Source organism: Eucalyptus grandis, chromosome 3 (genome assembly GCF_016545825.1).
Source record: "Eucalyptus grandis isolate ANBG69807.140 chromosome 3, ASM1654582v1, whole genome shotgun sequence".
Lineage (NCBI taxonomy): Eukaryota > Viridiplantae > Streptophyta > Magnoliopsida > Myrtales > Myrtaceae > Eucalyptus > Eucalyptus grandis.
Genome location: NC_052614.1, coordinates 14,396,654 through 14,411,545, shown reverse-complemented (window position 1 = coordinate 14,411,545; position 14,892 = coordinate 14,396,654). Strand labels below are relative to the sequence as shown.

At 41.5% G+C, this 14,892-nt stretch overlaps 4 protein-coding genes across 4 annotated transcripts; 3 read left to right on the top strand and 1 right to left on the bottom strand.

Moving 5' to 3' along the window:
• Positions 1 to 534: 534 nt before the first annotated feature.
• On the top strand, positions 535 to 1,343 carry LOC120291665 (anthocyanidin 3-O-glucosyltransferase-like). The gene is made up of 2 exons (XM_039309335.1): positions 535 to 1,175; positions 1,250 to 1,343. Exons 1-2 carry the CDS (start codon positions 535 to 537, stop codon positions 1,341 to 1,343), a joined length of 735 nt encoding a protein of 244 aa, XP_039165269.1.
• A 63-nt stretch (positions 1,344 to 1,406) lies between these two features.
• LOC120291264 (anthocyanidin 3-O-glucosyltransferase UFGT-like) lies at positions 1,407 to 2,030 on the top strand. Its single transcript, XM_039308396.1, has one exon. The coding sequence runs from the start codon at positions 1,420 to 1,422 to the stop codon at positions 1,933 to 1,935; it is 516 nt and encodes a 171-aa protein (XP_039164330.1). The 5' UTR covers positions 1,407 to 1,419; the 3' UTR covers positions 1,936 to 2,030.
• Positions 2,031 to 9,008: 6,978 nt separating this feature from the next.
• Positions 9,009 to 10,444, bottom strand: LOC120286119 (xanthine dehydrogenase 2-like). Its single transcript, XM_039307964.1, has 3 exons — positions 10,340 to 10,444; positions 9,400 to 9,643; positions 9,009 to 9,286 (listed from the first exon to the last, which is right to left on the bottom strand). Exons 1-3 carry the CDS (start codon positions 10,397 to 10,399, stop codon positions 9,273 to 9,275), a joined length of 318 nt encoding a protein of 105 aa, XP_039163898.1. The 5' UTR covers positions 10,400 to 10,444; the 3' UTR covers positions 9,009 to 9,272.
• Positions 10,445 to 11,609: 1,165 nt separating this feature from the next.
• LOC104436613 (multiprotein-bridging factor 1c) lies at positions 11,610 to 12,055 on the top strand. The gene is given in 3 exon segments (XM_010049442.3): positions 11,610 to 11,805; positions 11,807 to 11,919; positions 11,922 to 12,055. Coding segments are annotated over 3 exon segments (441 nt in total). The 5' UTR covers positions 11,610 to 11,611.
• The last annotated feature ends 2,837 nt before the right edge of the window (positions 12,056 to 14,892 follow it).

The window sequence follows — 14,892 nt, the reverse complement described above, 5'->3', positions numbered from 1 at the left end:
CTACGTGCTTGTGTTGAAAGAAGGAAAAGTTTGTGATTAATTTTTACTGTCGCACAATCGTACCGTCCTGCTAGCACAACTCATGATTTAACACGTATCCTATGTGACACGTTAAAAACAGCCAATAATTTCTATTCCATTTAAAGCCAACTCTTCTACTCCTAAGCATCCAAAAAGAGGACTCATTCCGGATTCCCCATTTGCTCGAACTACAACATAACTTAGCACAACACATTTTCCTTAAGGGAGAGAAAAGGTCTGTACTTTGTTTGGCAATGTCCTACGTGCTTGTGTTGAAAGAAGGAAAAGTTTGTGATTAATTTTTATTGTCGCACAATCGTACCGTCCTGCTAGCACAACTCATGATTTAACACGTATCCTATGTGACACGTTAAAAACAGCCAATAATTTCTATTCCATTTAAAGCCAACTCTTCTACTCCTAAGCATCCAAAAAGAGGACTCATTCCGGATTCCCCATTTGCTCGAACTACAACATAACTTACCACGTAAAAGATTGCAAATCCAGACCACCATGTCGTCAGAAAAACACGTCGCCATCCTTGCCTTCCCGTTCGGCAGCCACCCTTGGCCTCTCGCCAACCTGCTCCTTAGGCTCGCCACCGTCGCCTCGGATGTCCACTTCTCTTTCTTGAACACGGCCAAGTCCAACGGGGTCATCTTCCCTCTACCGTCAAGAGCCGAGCTACCCAGCAACGTCCGAGTCTATGACGTTAGCGATGGCTTGCAGGATGGCCACCGTGAGGCGACAAAGCATCCGAGAGAACACGTGGAGTTGTTCCTAAAAGCGGCGCCCGAGAGTTTTGGAGCGGCTGTTGACGCTGCAGAGCAAGACGTGAAGAAGAAGGTGAGTTGTTTTCTGACTGACGCTCTCGTGATTTTCGCAAGCGAAATGGCAGAGAAAATGCAAGTTCCCTGGGTAGCCCTCTGGGTCCCCGCTCCGCCTTGTTTAGCAGCGCATGTGTACATTGACGTCATAAGTGAGCTCCGTCGTGAATCCTCTGGCGATGGCACCTCCACCGATGACGGCAACGACGACGACAAGAGCCTCGACGTAATTCCAGGATTATCTATGATGCGCACTTCGGATTTACCTAAGCAGCTAATTGATGATCAGGACACATCAAGGAGCGCATGCATGCTGCGCGAGGTGAGGCATGTGCTCCCACGTGGCACCACCGCTGTTGTCATGAACTCCTACGCGGAAGTGACCCCAACACCTCTGATAGCGGACCTAAAATCCAAGTTCAAGATGCTCCTCCAAGTAGGGTGTCTCACTGTGTCATTCCCCCCGCCGCCACTGCCATCGAGCTACGCCTCTGACACTACTGGTTGCTTGACGTGGCTCGATGTTAGAGACCCTCGGTCTGTGGCGTACATATGCTTTGGGACGGTGGCAATGCCGTCGCCAAGTGAGATATCGGCTCTTGGGGAAGCTTTAGAGTCTACTAAGACCCCATTTCTATGGTCCATCAAGGAACACGTGATGGCATACTTGCCCAAGGGGCTTCAGGAGCGGACAAGAGCATATGGGAAATTCGTCCCATGGGCTCCGCAGGGTCAGGTGCTGAGCCACCCGGCGTGCGGGGTCTATGTGACGCACTGTGGGTACAACTCGGTGTTCGAGAGCGTGGCGGGTGGCGTGCCGATGGTGTGCAAGCCATTCTGGGCGGATAACATGATGAATGGGAGGATGATAGAGGAAGTGTGGGGGATTGGAGTGAAAGTAGAAGGTGGGACCATAACGAAGAGCGGGATGGAGAAGGCATTGGAGGTGGTGTTGAGGGGTGAGGATGGGAAGGAAATGAGGAAGAAGGTTGGTGAGTTGAGGGAGAGATTGGTGGAGGCAGCTGGACCTGATGGGAGTGCTGAGGCCGATTTCAAGGTCCTTGTGGAGCTCATCTCCACTTCATGAAGCGCATCATGCACTAGCTCCAATTTGCAGTAGACTTTAATCAATGTAATAAGTGATGTGTCTCAAATTGCCATTGGTCGTGAAATCAATGTCATGTGCTCATGGTAAAGCTTAAGGTCTATTTAAGTCCAACATAATATTTAGTAAATCAATGTCATGTATGCATGGTCAATGCTTTTGATGTTTTGGGTATGGTTTGAACTCTCCATTCTAATTTTGGCATGGCCTCGAATGAGTTTTAATATGGACTTTCCTAGAATAACAATTTTTGGGCTATTGTAAGAATGACAACTTGTTATAAGTCACAAATTCTTAAAATTGTAGACCCCACAAAATTATGTAATAATTTGTTATTTAGTTTCTCGTGATCCTAAAAATACCGTTATTATCATGGTAGATTGAAAGATTATAACCCAATCATTTCTCTTTTAAATTTTTTTTTTTTTTTTTTTTTTGCTGGAGGAACCGCTACTGGGCCGGCAGCCGTTCGCGTAAACCCCCAGGCGACGCTGGCGGGGAAACCACTACCCCGACGTCATGCTTAAGTCACCAGGAAACAAAGACTGCCCCTGCTTCGCAGGGGTTTCGAACCTGGTCCTCCTTTGTGGAGGTCCAAGGCCTATCCAGCCATGCCACCGCGGTCGGTGGTGTCTTTTTTTTTTTTTTAATTTCTTTTCGCTTCATTTATTCCTCCATCACTAATTGGAGGAAAACATGATATTTTATCTCTTTCGTAGTTGCGATTGAATATAGCATATGAAGAAATTTATTCCAAATATATCAAACTTTGCTCGTAGCTAGGATATAACTTGCCAAAATGCCAGACTCTTGAAGATCGTAATTTGTAGATGAAAAAGATAGGAGAGAGTCATAATATGATTGGGTGAGATGGGTGAGAGTTGTTTGGAGTGATTATTGCTCGTAGTTAGGATCTCATGTGGTTGCGTGATGGGTGAGAGTTGTTTGGAGTGATTATTGCCAATGTCTGAGTTTGGCATTTTGACAAGCTAAATCTTGGCTGCGAGCAAAGTTTGATATTTTTGGAATAAATTTCTTCATATCCACGGCGTCAGCGGCATTTCTGAAACTCTCCGGCGACACTTTCAGGGACAACTCCGTGGGTTTGTAGATGAAAATGATAGGAGAGACCCATGATATGATATGACTATGATGTGGTTGCATGATGTGTAAGAAGTGTTTGGCGTAGTTATCGCTAATGTGTGACTGTGGCATGTTGGAGTATATAATGTCTCAAACTAGTAGTACTCCTTCTTTAGGTCAGACCACGACTTCAAAAAACTTGTGTTTTCAACATACGAGGGGCCGACGATGATCTAAGAAGACTCTGTGAGCTTTTCTTGTGTACTCTAGAATATTCCTAAGAGCATCCTCGCCAGGTCTTCTTGGATCATTCTCAGTTCTTCGCCTATGCTTTCCTATCTAATTTGGCAATGTCCTCGTGCATCTTCGGTATGGAAGGCATCAATTTGCTACTTGAATTGCCAGATGGCTTCCGTACGTTCCCACTTTGCTTCACTTTTAGGCAGACCCTTGCATTAGATCGACACTTTCATTTCTGTGCACAATATCTCTTGGCGGATGGAGTCATGCGTAAATGGTAATGGTGCACCGAAGTGAGAGTATTCAATTTGATGGAAGGATATACACGAGAACGAAGCAAGTTGGAAAGCCACGCAAGCTTTTGGCAATTTAAGAAAGGACGTGGCCTTAGGTCTAGAGGTTTTTAACGTACGAGGACCAGGGATGAAAATCGGGCGAGCTTTTCTTGTGTACTCCTATGGGCTTTGTGAGAATTATATATTACATTAGAGTGATTGTGGATGAAGAGATAGAAAACCTCCATTGAGAAATACTTTTCTATATTTGAGATTCTCCTCTTCATTTGTATCATCTCACAAGTAATAAAGAATTCAAAATTTTCCTCTTTAAGAGTTTTTGTGACATGCATCCGTGATCTCTTTTGGCCCCTGCTAAGATGATGGATTTGTACATCGCTTCGCCCCTTTTTTAATGTGTGAGCTTTGAATTCTATATGATATTTCATGTACTAGGCGCACATAATAACCATTAGATTTCTCTATTTCTCTGTTTTCCAGTTCCCAGAAATAGGTTTGAAACAGAATTCCGTTTGGTAACACAATTTTATTTTTGTATTTCTGGAACGGATTTTTACTTCAAAAATAGATTTTGAATCAGATATTAGAAGTTAAAATTTTTAACTTTTCTATTTCTAGAACAAAAGTGGAGATGAAAACTTTTTTCATCGTTCACTCTTGTCACCGCCCACCCACCGCCATGGGGCTTTGGACGCCCACTGTCGACTGCCGTCGCATGTCTTTGGATGTTAGTCGCTAGCCGTCCCCGAATGCTAGCCCTCGGTGGCCAATCAATGGTCGTTGGCCGTCGAACGTCTATTGGATGCGGCCCCCAATTGTTGGTCGTCGAATGTCAGATGCCTCCCACCACCACTCGGGAGCGAGAAATTTTATGTCATTATTAAATGAATTTCTATTTCAAAAAGAGAATTTCAAACGCATATTTTTGCTCAGCAACTTATTCAAAGAATGAGAATAGAAAAGTCGATTTCTAGCCAAAAATTGATTTTTGGAATAGAATCGTTACATGCGTGCCCTAAAGATACACCTTATTTTGTAGAGAAATTAAAATGGATCGGAGAAGGGCAAAGGTGTAAATGGATTTATTGATGATATGAACAATACTTATGGTGCATTTGGTTCAGCTTTTAGGAAAAGCCTCTAGGAGAATGCAAAGGCTTTTAGCTACAAGAACTTTATGAAAGACAAATACTATTTGGTAAACTGAAATTAAAAAGTGCCTCGAAAAGTAACTTTAAGAGAAAAAAATATTTGGTAAAAACACATTTGGAATGTCCTTTGCTATGATTAATTTAATTTTTTTTTTTTAATTTTTAGTTGGTTTAAAATTGAAAAAAAAAACAATTATAGCAATTTTTACGATTTGAATGTTGAAAATAAATGTAATACATTGATAAATTTATAAAGGCAAAAAAAAAAAATCACATTTATTTTTTAGTTAGGTAATATGAAAAGTTTTAGTAGAGTATTGATATGAGCGAAACCCATGATTTAAATGATTCCTCTTCAAACGTTTGTGAGAATTTGCCAAGTCAATTAGTAAGTGAAATTGCTCCATCGTCTTTTTGACATTTTGCAATTTAAATTCATAGCATCCCCATGGCTTATATATATCAACTTCATACCTGTGGGATGTGTACATATTTCTGAGACAAACCTTGAGCTAATTGATGTTATATTCTGTGCACACACAATCATGCCAAATAGAACTATTTACAAGGTATATCAGGCAACGGCAAAGACCATGGGTACACTAATAGCTCACATGAACAAATAACATTGTGTTTTCTAGTTGAATCAGGGACTTGCTCTAATCAATTGCACAATGCAAAGGAGATGGAAATCGTCTAGTCCAATTGCATTCATTCCCTTAAAAATGCAGCTCAAAACTCATTTAAATCGAAAAAGATGCAACGAAAAAACAAAACAACAAAGATACAGACCCTTTCACATCTCCGAACAAGGCAAACCAAGGTTCTGCTCCTATGTGACAGCAAAGCAATCCTTGCTGAGCTAGGGGCCGGCTTCATGGACTTCTGCCCACGCTTCCATTCAGCCAAGCAAACCTCATCGAAGTTATCTCGCAGATGCTGCAAGGCCTATGAAAATGAAAATTCACAATGGTGAAAATGATATATTTTCAGCCAATTGTGTAAGAGTGACCCTTAGTGCATATCATAATAGAGATGAACTTGGCTAGATGCAAAGGCACCACAATCAATTGATTTGTCTAAAACAAAACATTTTTTTTGTATCTTAAAAGGTAATTAAAATTACCAACTACAGCTATTTCACCTCTTGAATTGTTCTATATTGAAACGGGATATGCACAACATGAAACGAGACTGTTAAAATGAATACAAGCGCCCATGAATTCAGCATCGGGCAGGAATGTAATGGAAGAAAGTTAGCATCAAATTGAAAGATCCATTTAGCATTACAAGAACATATGCGAAGTCCTAGAGAAAAGTCCTATTGTGCCAAAAAGAGAATATGCTTACCAAATTCTAATACAGCCTTCAAGAATTCTTATATCAAATTGTTAAATGGAACACGACAACATTAATGAACAAAAGACCAATCCTATTGATTTCCAGAATTCTTAACAAAATCTTCCTGAAATTATAAGGGACAAGAGTTCCTAAAAATGCAGAGGTAAACTTGATCAAAAATTTCATACAAAATAATCTCTCAAACTTTTACAACCCTCCTTTAAATTAAAAGGAGAAAGAGCACACATAAAACGTTACTGCTTTAAAGTTTCCAAATTTACCACTACATTGAATACAAAATTAAAAACTCCAGCACTTAGGACACCTAAAGACGTGCAAAAACCAATACCAAATTTATCTAGTCAAATGAATGACTTATAGAGCAAAGTCAGGACATGATTTAGCACATGCCACTATTAAAGGAAAGAAATTGACTATCTGCTTCAAGGAAAAGTACACAAACAACATCCTTCATAAGGAGAAGACAATATGAGGGCGTGATGGCATTACAACTGAACTTTTCCTCACAATGGATCGGCTATAAACATCATTGGGAGCCCTCATGCCTTGTTGCACGGCGTCATATTTTCTTCAAGATCTCAATTTCCATAAGCCTTGGAAAAGTAGCATCTTTAAGGAATGTAACGGAGTGTCGCGTGGTGCTAACTTAGGTCTCCGCTACATCTATTACACATCCGTGCTGGTAGTATGAACGTCCTTAAGCACTAATTTGACAATCCAACGGAACTCCAAATGTAATGTGTATGGTTTTCCCTCTGCTAAATATCATTCTATTCATACAAGAAAAACCTATAAATGCCTTCCTTGTTTCTGTGCTGTTAAACTAAGAGTTTTCGAAGAACTCAACTCATATGCAAAATTAAGATAAGTACTAAGTTTTGCAACAAATTTCCATTTAATGCAGCTTTAGGAGAGGACAATATTGGATATGACAATAAAAGATTGTACAAATGCCACATACGAAAACCAACATGTCGTTGACACCAGACAACAATCAAAACTATAAAATCTAACATGTCTTATAATTGCATGGATCCATATTCTAGACAACATGCTCTTAATAGATAGGAAAAGAAAAAGAAAAAAACAGCAAGTTTCTAACTAAATAAGTGCCCAATGTACTAGCGAGTTCAATACAATCCAACTAGAGGAACAAGTTAATATGACAATCTTACAGGAAATAATGTTTTCTATTCTCAACCTCCTCTTTTCCAAGAAAAACAATAATCAATTGATTGTCATTGCATTTTTTACTTAGAATAGCCAATCAAGAGCTAAATCAAAGGTGACTAAATTGTTGATTGAGTTGAGTTGGACATTAGCTGCATAGAGTGAAAGCAAAGGCACCTTGCCATGGAGCTACGGAGAGAGAGGAAGCTATCGCAATAGGAGTTGTGCTTGAGAGGAAGCTATCGCAATAGGAGTTGTGCTTGCGCTTCTGCTTTAGGTGATTCATGAAGGTGACATTCCATTTCTTTGGAGCTCCCATAGTCGTTGGATTTGGGATGAAGAAGATTTCTAGGGATTATTTTGGAGCCCAAGGGAGGGCTCTAAGGTGGTTACACCCAAGGCGCAATGACGCTGGGGTTGCACGATCTCAGCGAGCCTTGTGACAATAGCTCCGGAGCAACGGTACGACCATTAACCAGGGGATCAACGGCAACCATCAACCAAGCAACCGAAGGCGACTAGGCAAGCGATATGCCCCCAACAAGATGCAAGGCGAATGACTAAAGTGAGTAGACGAGCGAAGAGAGGTGAGAGAAGAGAGACATAGATCGAGGGTTTTTTATGTTAAAAGGGGTAAATGTGGAATTACATTTAATGAGAGAGGATAAGATTGAAAATTTTAAAAATTCATTAATTCGGACCTGTTGCATGCCGAGAAAGCCAAAATACAAAGATTGTTTGATAAATTCTGCTTTGAAAAGTAGCTTTGAAAGAAATGCTGTTTGGTAAAAATCACATTTGCAAAGCTCATTTGGTGATTAATCTAAATATTTTATTTTTTATTTGTTTAAAATTAAAAATAATAATGTTTACAACTTTTCAATTTATATTTGACAATAATGTTAAAGATGTTGTGTAAACAATTTTATTAAAATTAAAATTCCTTTTTTTTTTTTTTTGCTAAAAAACATCAAATGGAATTGCACATAATTTCTAGTGTATATCAATGCACAAAGCAGCAAGGCTTGATTCAATACAAATTAATGACCCTAATGCCCCGAGGCCTCCTATGTTTTTTCCGTGAAAATTTATGGACACCTTCTGCTGTTTCGCTCTGTTCTGGCTGGAGCAGAATACTTGATGGGTTCGTGATATAACACAATATATAACACGTTGATATATACTCTTCCCTCAAAATTCGAACATTTTGCTGGTGTATTTCGTAAATTCGCCAAAGTACAACTGCTGCATCAACTTCTCCCAAAGTTAACAGCAAGTTACTCGTCCTCTAGAATGCAACCAATCGCCTTCACAGGAAAGAGATCGCCGGAAGTGATCTACTTCACGTACGTTTATTATAAAGCACAAGCGGAAGTTACATCCTTACGGATGATTCCATCATTATTCTGAAGTTAAACTACAGCATCCTACACTCAACATAATTAGACAAAAATGGGAGAATGAGTCAAGTCGATAATTTTTGGGACATATGGTTGGAACCCTTCTCCTCTTACCCGTAGAAGATGTATGATTCGGAGATGGGGTGAAGAGTTCTACGATCTCAATTTCCTCGGATGCAATAAATCTACTAGTCTCTTGGCTGTTATTGCTTGATTGACGCCTGTCTCGGGCAATTTTTCTTCTAACTGCTTGTTTAACTCGGCACTCCTCCCTTCATCTGAGGAAAAGGAGCTGGGGTTGATAGAAGATCGTACACCAACCGGCAACAAGCTGACACCATAATCTTGTCCATAAATGGGCCAGTGTACCCGTTGTTCATCATCCCACGAATTCTGAATCGTGTCATCTCTTATTGAGTGTTCCTCCGATCTGTGAGCATCACAATCGTCGTCGTCAAGCTCTGCCTCGCCTTCCCATTCATTGTCTGGCATCGAAACTTCAATTCCGTCAGAATAGCGCGGGAGCTCATCCATTGGGCAAATCTGAACCTTCATGTGCCCAGGCAAACCCGGGCAACCAGCAGCATGCTTTGTGTACTTTGTTGAAAAGTAGTTCACTATGATGTTGAAACTAGTTTCCAGGGAAAGAATGTGTCAGTTCCGGGCAGACCGTTCTCAACCCTAACAACCGGCACAGTCCGACACAGGTAAATAAACGAGGAAAAAGGGAAAGCCAGTAAATACCTTTGCCAGGATGAGAGATTAAGCATGGTGTACGCCAGTTTAAGTCTGATATTGGACTAGCAGTACATATGTTTCTACCAACTGAAGCAACATTCTTTATCTGTGTTCCAGCAAACCATTTGAGCTGTTCAATGAAAGCTTTGCATGTCGAGGTTTCATGATAAGCTCGCTCTGTCACAACCTTTCTGAAAACAGTCAAAAGATCGGACAATCTTACTGCAGCACCAATCTCCACTCCATCATCCTTCACATTCAACAAATTTAATTCAGGAACATGCATAGTGGATCGAATAGACCCCATGCTGGTTTCTAAGTTCTTGATGAAAGTGAAACCTTTATGAAAATGGAAAAAATCTGGAAATGACAAAAGGTGATACATAAATTGTCATCTGTTTTTCCTTGTCGTGCTTGATGAGCTAGTTGGTTATCTATCACACACAGCTCCCATAGAGTCTCTACACCTATCCTCGTTCAATCACACAACAAAGTCATTGACGGAATGGCCTATTATATGTTTTTGCTAAAAGAAAGACCCTGTTGAGTGATTGGTAGCTTAAGATTACAATAGTGACAAAACAGTTTTCATCGGTTCTCCCTCTAAATTTTAAATAAGAAATTATCAATGAATTGTTCCATATTGACCCACGAGAGACAAATCCTCACTTCGGATGATATATCCAATACTTAAAATAGAATCCACAGATTGAGAAAGAATTGGAAATGCATTTAGAAATCTCATAACTATCGAGGTCAGATCATAAGGAGCAGCAAAACTACTCTATTCATTCTTAGAAGGTCCCAAAATAATGGCATTGCTTGCAGACAATGACAATATTAGGGTAGAACTCCTTTCATATGAGACCAGCCAAAGACACTAATAGAACGAAGAGGAAAAACAGCATGCTTAGTGCAAAACAAACAAAAACCATGCGTAAATTACTTGAACTGGGTGCAGGCCATGCATTCGATTTCCAATTCCCTCCACTGTGATCACATGCATTCCTTCAACTGAATATAGCGAAGCCAAGCATGCATTGACGGCATAATGGCTATAAGAAGTAGACGAATAACTAATTCAGTAATTTTGAGTACAGACATAAGTCTAAATCCTCAATTCATGAAAACACTCCGAGAAAGTGATCGATTGACTCGTGCTCTGCAGAACGAACTTCGAAAAAATTGCTATTGAAATTGTACTTTCAATTTCCGAACTGAAGAGCGAAGACATGGGAGGGAAGCCGTAGATGCAGAAGACCATTTCCCAAGGTCGCTTTCGCTTGGTCCTCCACGCTCCGCACATCAATTCCCGTTGTGTTGCACGATTCGCCGTCTAGGGTTCACCGTGAACTGTCCGAGATAGACACAGAAATCATGCCGCCAGTTTCAAGATTAGCTCGCCGTCGACAAGAGATGCACAAGAGAGCCAAACCCGTCGCCGGATCACGATCGGCGACGGGAAGTGAACGGTGATCGGAGCCCAAACAAGGAAGGGGAGGAGAGATGGTTACCCAATGTAGGTTTTGACCCTTGTGGCGAGGGCTGAGGGAGACCAAGAGGTAGCACGCGAAGAACTTTCCATTCCCATCTCCATCTCCAACTCCTTTTCCTCCTCCTCCTCCTCCTTCTTCGATCTCCGTCGCGGAGATTCCGGATCTAGCAAAAATAACAAAAGATGGGGAGAGAGGAGACGAGACGGAGGGGACAGGACACGTGCCGGGCGGCGGATGTGTTGAACCGAACTCAACGGCGAAGGAAAGAGATCGCGGGTGGCGGAAGGGACGACGGCAAAAAGCCCGGCTATAGAAAAGGCGGAGCGATGGAAGGTGGGAGAACCAAATGGGTAAAAGTGGTTTTTCAATAAAATTTTGAGGGTAAAATAAACAATTTGCTATTTTCATTAAAGGAGCCCTTCAGCATTCCTAAGGGTTGACTTTCAATTGAAAGCCCTTTGAAGATGATTGCCAAACATTTGAAGATGATTGCCAAATACCTTAATTTGAGGTGAAAGGGCTTTGGGGCTTGAATGGGCTTTCTAAATGCCCTTTTTTTCTTTATTTATTCCTTTTCTTTCTAAAAGAAAAAAGAAGTTTCCTAATACTCAATTCCACCATAAATAAACTTCTGCACCACCTTCTTCATCCTCATCATCCTCTTTCTGCGTCTCAGAATCTCCATCAACCTCCGTTGTCGCCGTCATTGTCGTCGTCTCACCATGCTGAGCAGATTCCCGGGAGCCATCTCGCAGGACTGGGACACCGTCGTCCTCCACAAGTCGAAGCCCAAGTCGCAGGACCTCCGGGACCCCAAGGCCGTCAACAAGGCCCTCCGCTCCGGCGCCCCCGTCCAAACCGTCAAGAAGTTCGACGCCACCTCCAACAAGAAGGCCTTGTCCTCGGCGCTCCCGCCGTGAGCGCCGGAAGCTGGGCAAGGCTGCGGAGTCGGCGGCGCTCGAGAGGGTGCCCGGCGAGGTGCGGCAAGCCATCCGAGGGGCGCGGGCGGAGAAGAAGATGAGCCAGGCCGAGCGACGAAGCAAATCAACGAGCCCCCAAGGTGGTGCGGGGAGTACGAGAACGGCAAGGCGGTGCCCAACCAGGCCGTGCTCGCCAAGATGGAGCGGGTCCTCGGTGTCAAGCTCGGGGGCAAGATCGGAAAGTGATCGCCGCTGCGGGTTCACGGAAGAATCATCGACGGCGTCCGGGGACGCCGCAGGTTCATGATCTCGAAGTCGTCATACTTTCGGTCATCGTTAGAATGTAAATGGATCCTGATCTTTTGCAATTCGCTTTCTTCTTCTTTTTCCGTGTTCTGCTGTTCGGGTGGTCAAGTAATTACGACGACTCCGAGCCCATTTGTATATGGACCTACTTTCAAAAATGTCTAGGTACTCCTTTGTTTGTTGATAGTAATAAAGTTGTCAATTTTGACCACCACGACTCAACTGGGTAGGCGTTAGACTTTCATCGAGTAGGTCTAGTGTTCGAAATTCTTGCAACGCAAATTGCAGGAAGGCTAGTTGCGTTGCAAGAAGGCTAACTTTGAGATTCTTGGCGATTTTCCCGGTGGCACGTATGTGGTGACTAGCACGCACCCAGTGATTTATCTCCGGCTGTCGGTCGTGCGGGTTCCTAGGTCACAATTTTTTTTTTTGTCAATTTGTTAAGGAGTTATCTTGATAAATGGTCCTATGTAGTGTTGGTACCACACTCCCGTTATTTTAATATTGAGCATTGAGATATATTCTTTTTACTTAATCAAAATCTTGCATTGCAAAATTTAATTTTTTCTGTCTATTCATATAATATAGTTTTTTTTTTATAATATATGAATGTTAACATGTAAATTTACGTTATAATTTTTTTTATCATTTGAGATTAGAATATTTCAAGTTTTCTTGTGAGAAGATAAAAAGTTGTCCATTCCCTCACGTTAAAACCTTTGCTCCTATTCGACCTTCAATTCATCTCTCTTTCGAGCTCAAGTCCTACGAGAGAGAAATGTCTGTGTTTTGTTTGGCAATTTCCCACGTGCTTGTGTTGGAAACAGGAAAAGTTTGTAATTATGTTTGACTGTCACAGTGTTGTACTCTCCTGCTAGCACATCTCATGATTTAGCGGTACTATTAGCTTTGTAAAGGAGACGGTAAATGCTCAGCCACACATTTTCCATAAGAGAGAGAAGGTCTGTATTTTGTTTGGCAATGTCCCACATGCTTGTGTTGAAAAAAAGGAAAAGTTTGTGATTATTTTTTACCGTCACACTATTGTACCATCCTGCTAGCACAACTCGTGATTTAAATACATTTCTTACTTGATACGTTAAATAGAGCCAATAATTTCTATCCCGTATAAAGCAAACTCCTCGAATCCTACTCGTCCAAAAAGAGGACTCACTTCGGATTCCCCATTTCCTCGACCTATAACATAACTTACCATGTAAAATATTGCAAATCCAGACCACCATGTCATCGGTAAAACACGTCGCCATCCTAGCCTTCTCGGCAGCCACCCTTGGCCTCTTGCCAACTTGCTCCTCAGGCTCGCCACCATTGCCTTGGATGTCCACTTTTCTTTCTTGAACATGGCCAAGTCCAACGGGGTCATCTTGTTGGAGAAATCTTAGTGAAAGTGTTTTGAAGTTGACAAAACGTTTCCATCAGTCTAGTCTGAAGGTCTGCAGACTCTGTTAGTTAAAGTCTGAAGACTTCCGGACAGCCAAACTCAAGACTCAAAGTCTATCCTTATTGACAGTCTCTAATCCGTTGAAGAAAGGTTATCCAGCTGGATGTTTTGTTCAGGATTTAACCTTATCATCTGAGAAGATCTCGTGGCTGGAGAAGACGTATCAGAATCCTTTGATTGATCAAGTTTGATTCAATGAATGAAGATTCGATGATTGTCTAAATATTATTGGAAGGTTCTACTTATGGAAACCGAGATCCTGATTGTATGGGCAAACATGATTGATGGGCTATCAACACGTTCCTTTAATAGCTCGAACAATCTTCCTAATTGATTCCGTCCAACGGGTAGATTGGAGGAATTCCTTTGGTAAGTGCCAACGGGTATGATGGCATAAATTAGTATATAAGGAAGACGTTCTTAGTTGTTCGAGGTGTGCGCGATAGAAGAATTCCAAAGTCTGAAGCTCCTATTTGTTTAGATAAATCATTTGAGCGAATACTTGTATACAAAAGAGAGTCTATATTTGTGAGAAACCTTGAGGAGGTGTGGTAGAACATCTACACTTGTGGAATCAAGGCAAAGCTGTGCTGTAACTTCTCTTTTGATCATAGTGAAATCCAGCCGGTGGGCTGTCAGTGCGGAAGAGTGGACGTAGGCTTGGAATAAGCCGAACCACTATAAATCCTGTGTTCAATTTTCTCTTCCTCACTCTCTCTACCTTGATCGTATTTCATTCTGTTAATTAAGAGAGAATTTACTTTCTATCATATGTTAAGAATTGCTTCCGTATATCGATAAATTGTTTAGGCACCTATTCACCCCCCTCTAGGTACTCATACTAGCAATATCAATTGGTATCAGAGCCTGTGTACTTACTTTATTTGAAGTGTTTTACTTCATAGTAAAAGATCCATGGCTAGTATGCTAGCACCGGGGGCTGATGGAAGGGCAAAGCAATACTAGACCACCCTACTTTGATGGAAAGGATTACAACATCTGGAAGAACAAGATGAAAGATTTCCTACGATCAAAGGATCCTCTGGAATGGGACGTTGTAGAAAAATGAATTACTCCTACCACGGCATCAGTCTCTGAAAGAGGAAAAGAAACTGAAGAAACCGGCGGAATGTCTCAGGAAGAAATAATCAAGAGACAAACACTCGATGCAAAAGCAATTTACTCCTTATATTGTTCTTTATCACCAACTGAATATAATAGAATATCTTCTTGTGGTACAGCAAAAGAAGTTTGGGACAGATTGCATATCACCTATGAAGGAACGGTCGAGTGAAGGAAACAAGAATCAACATTC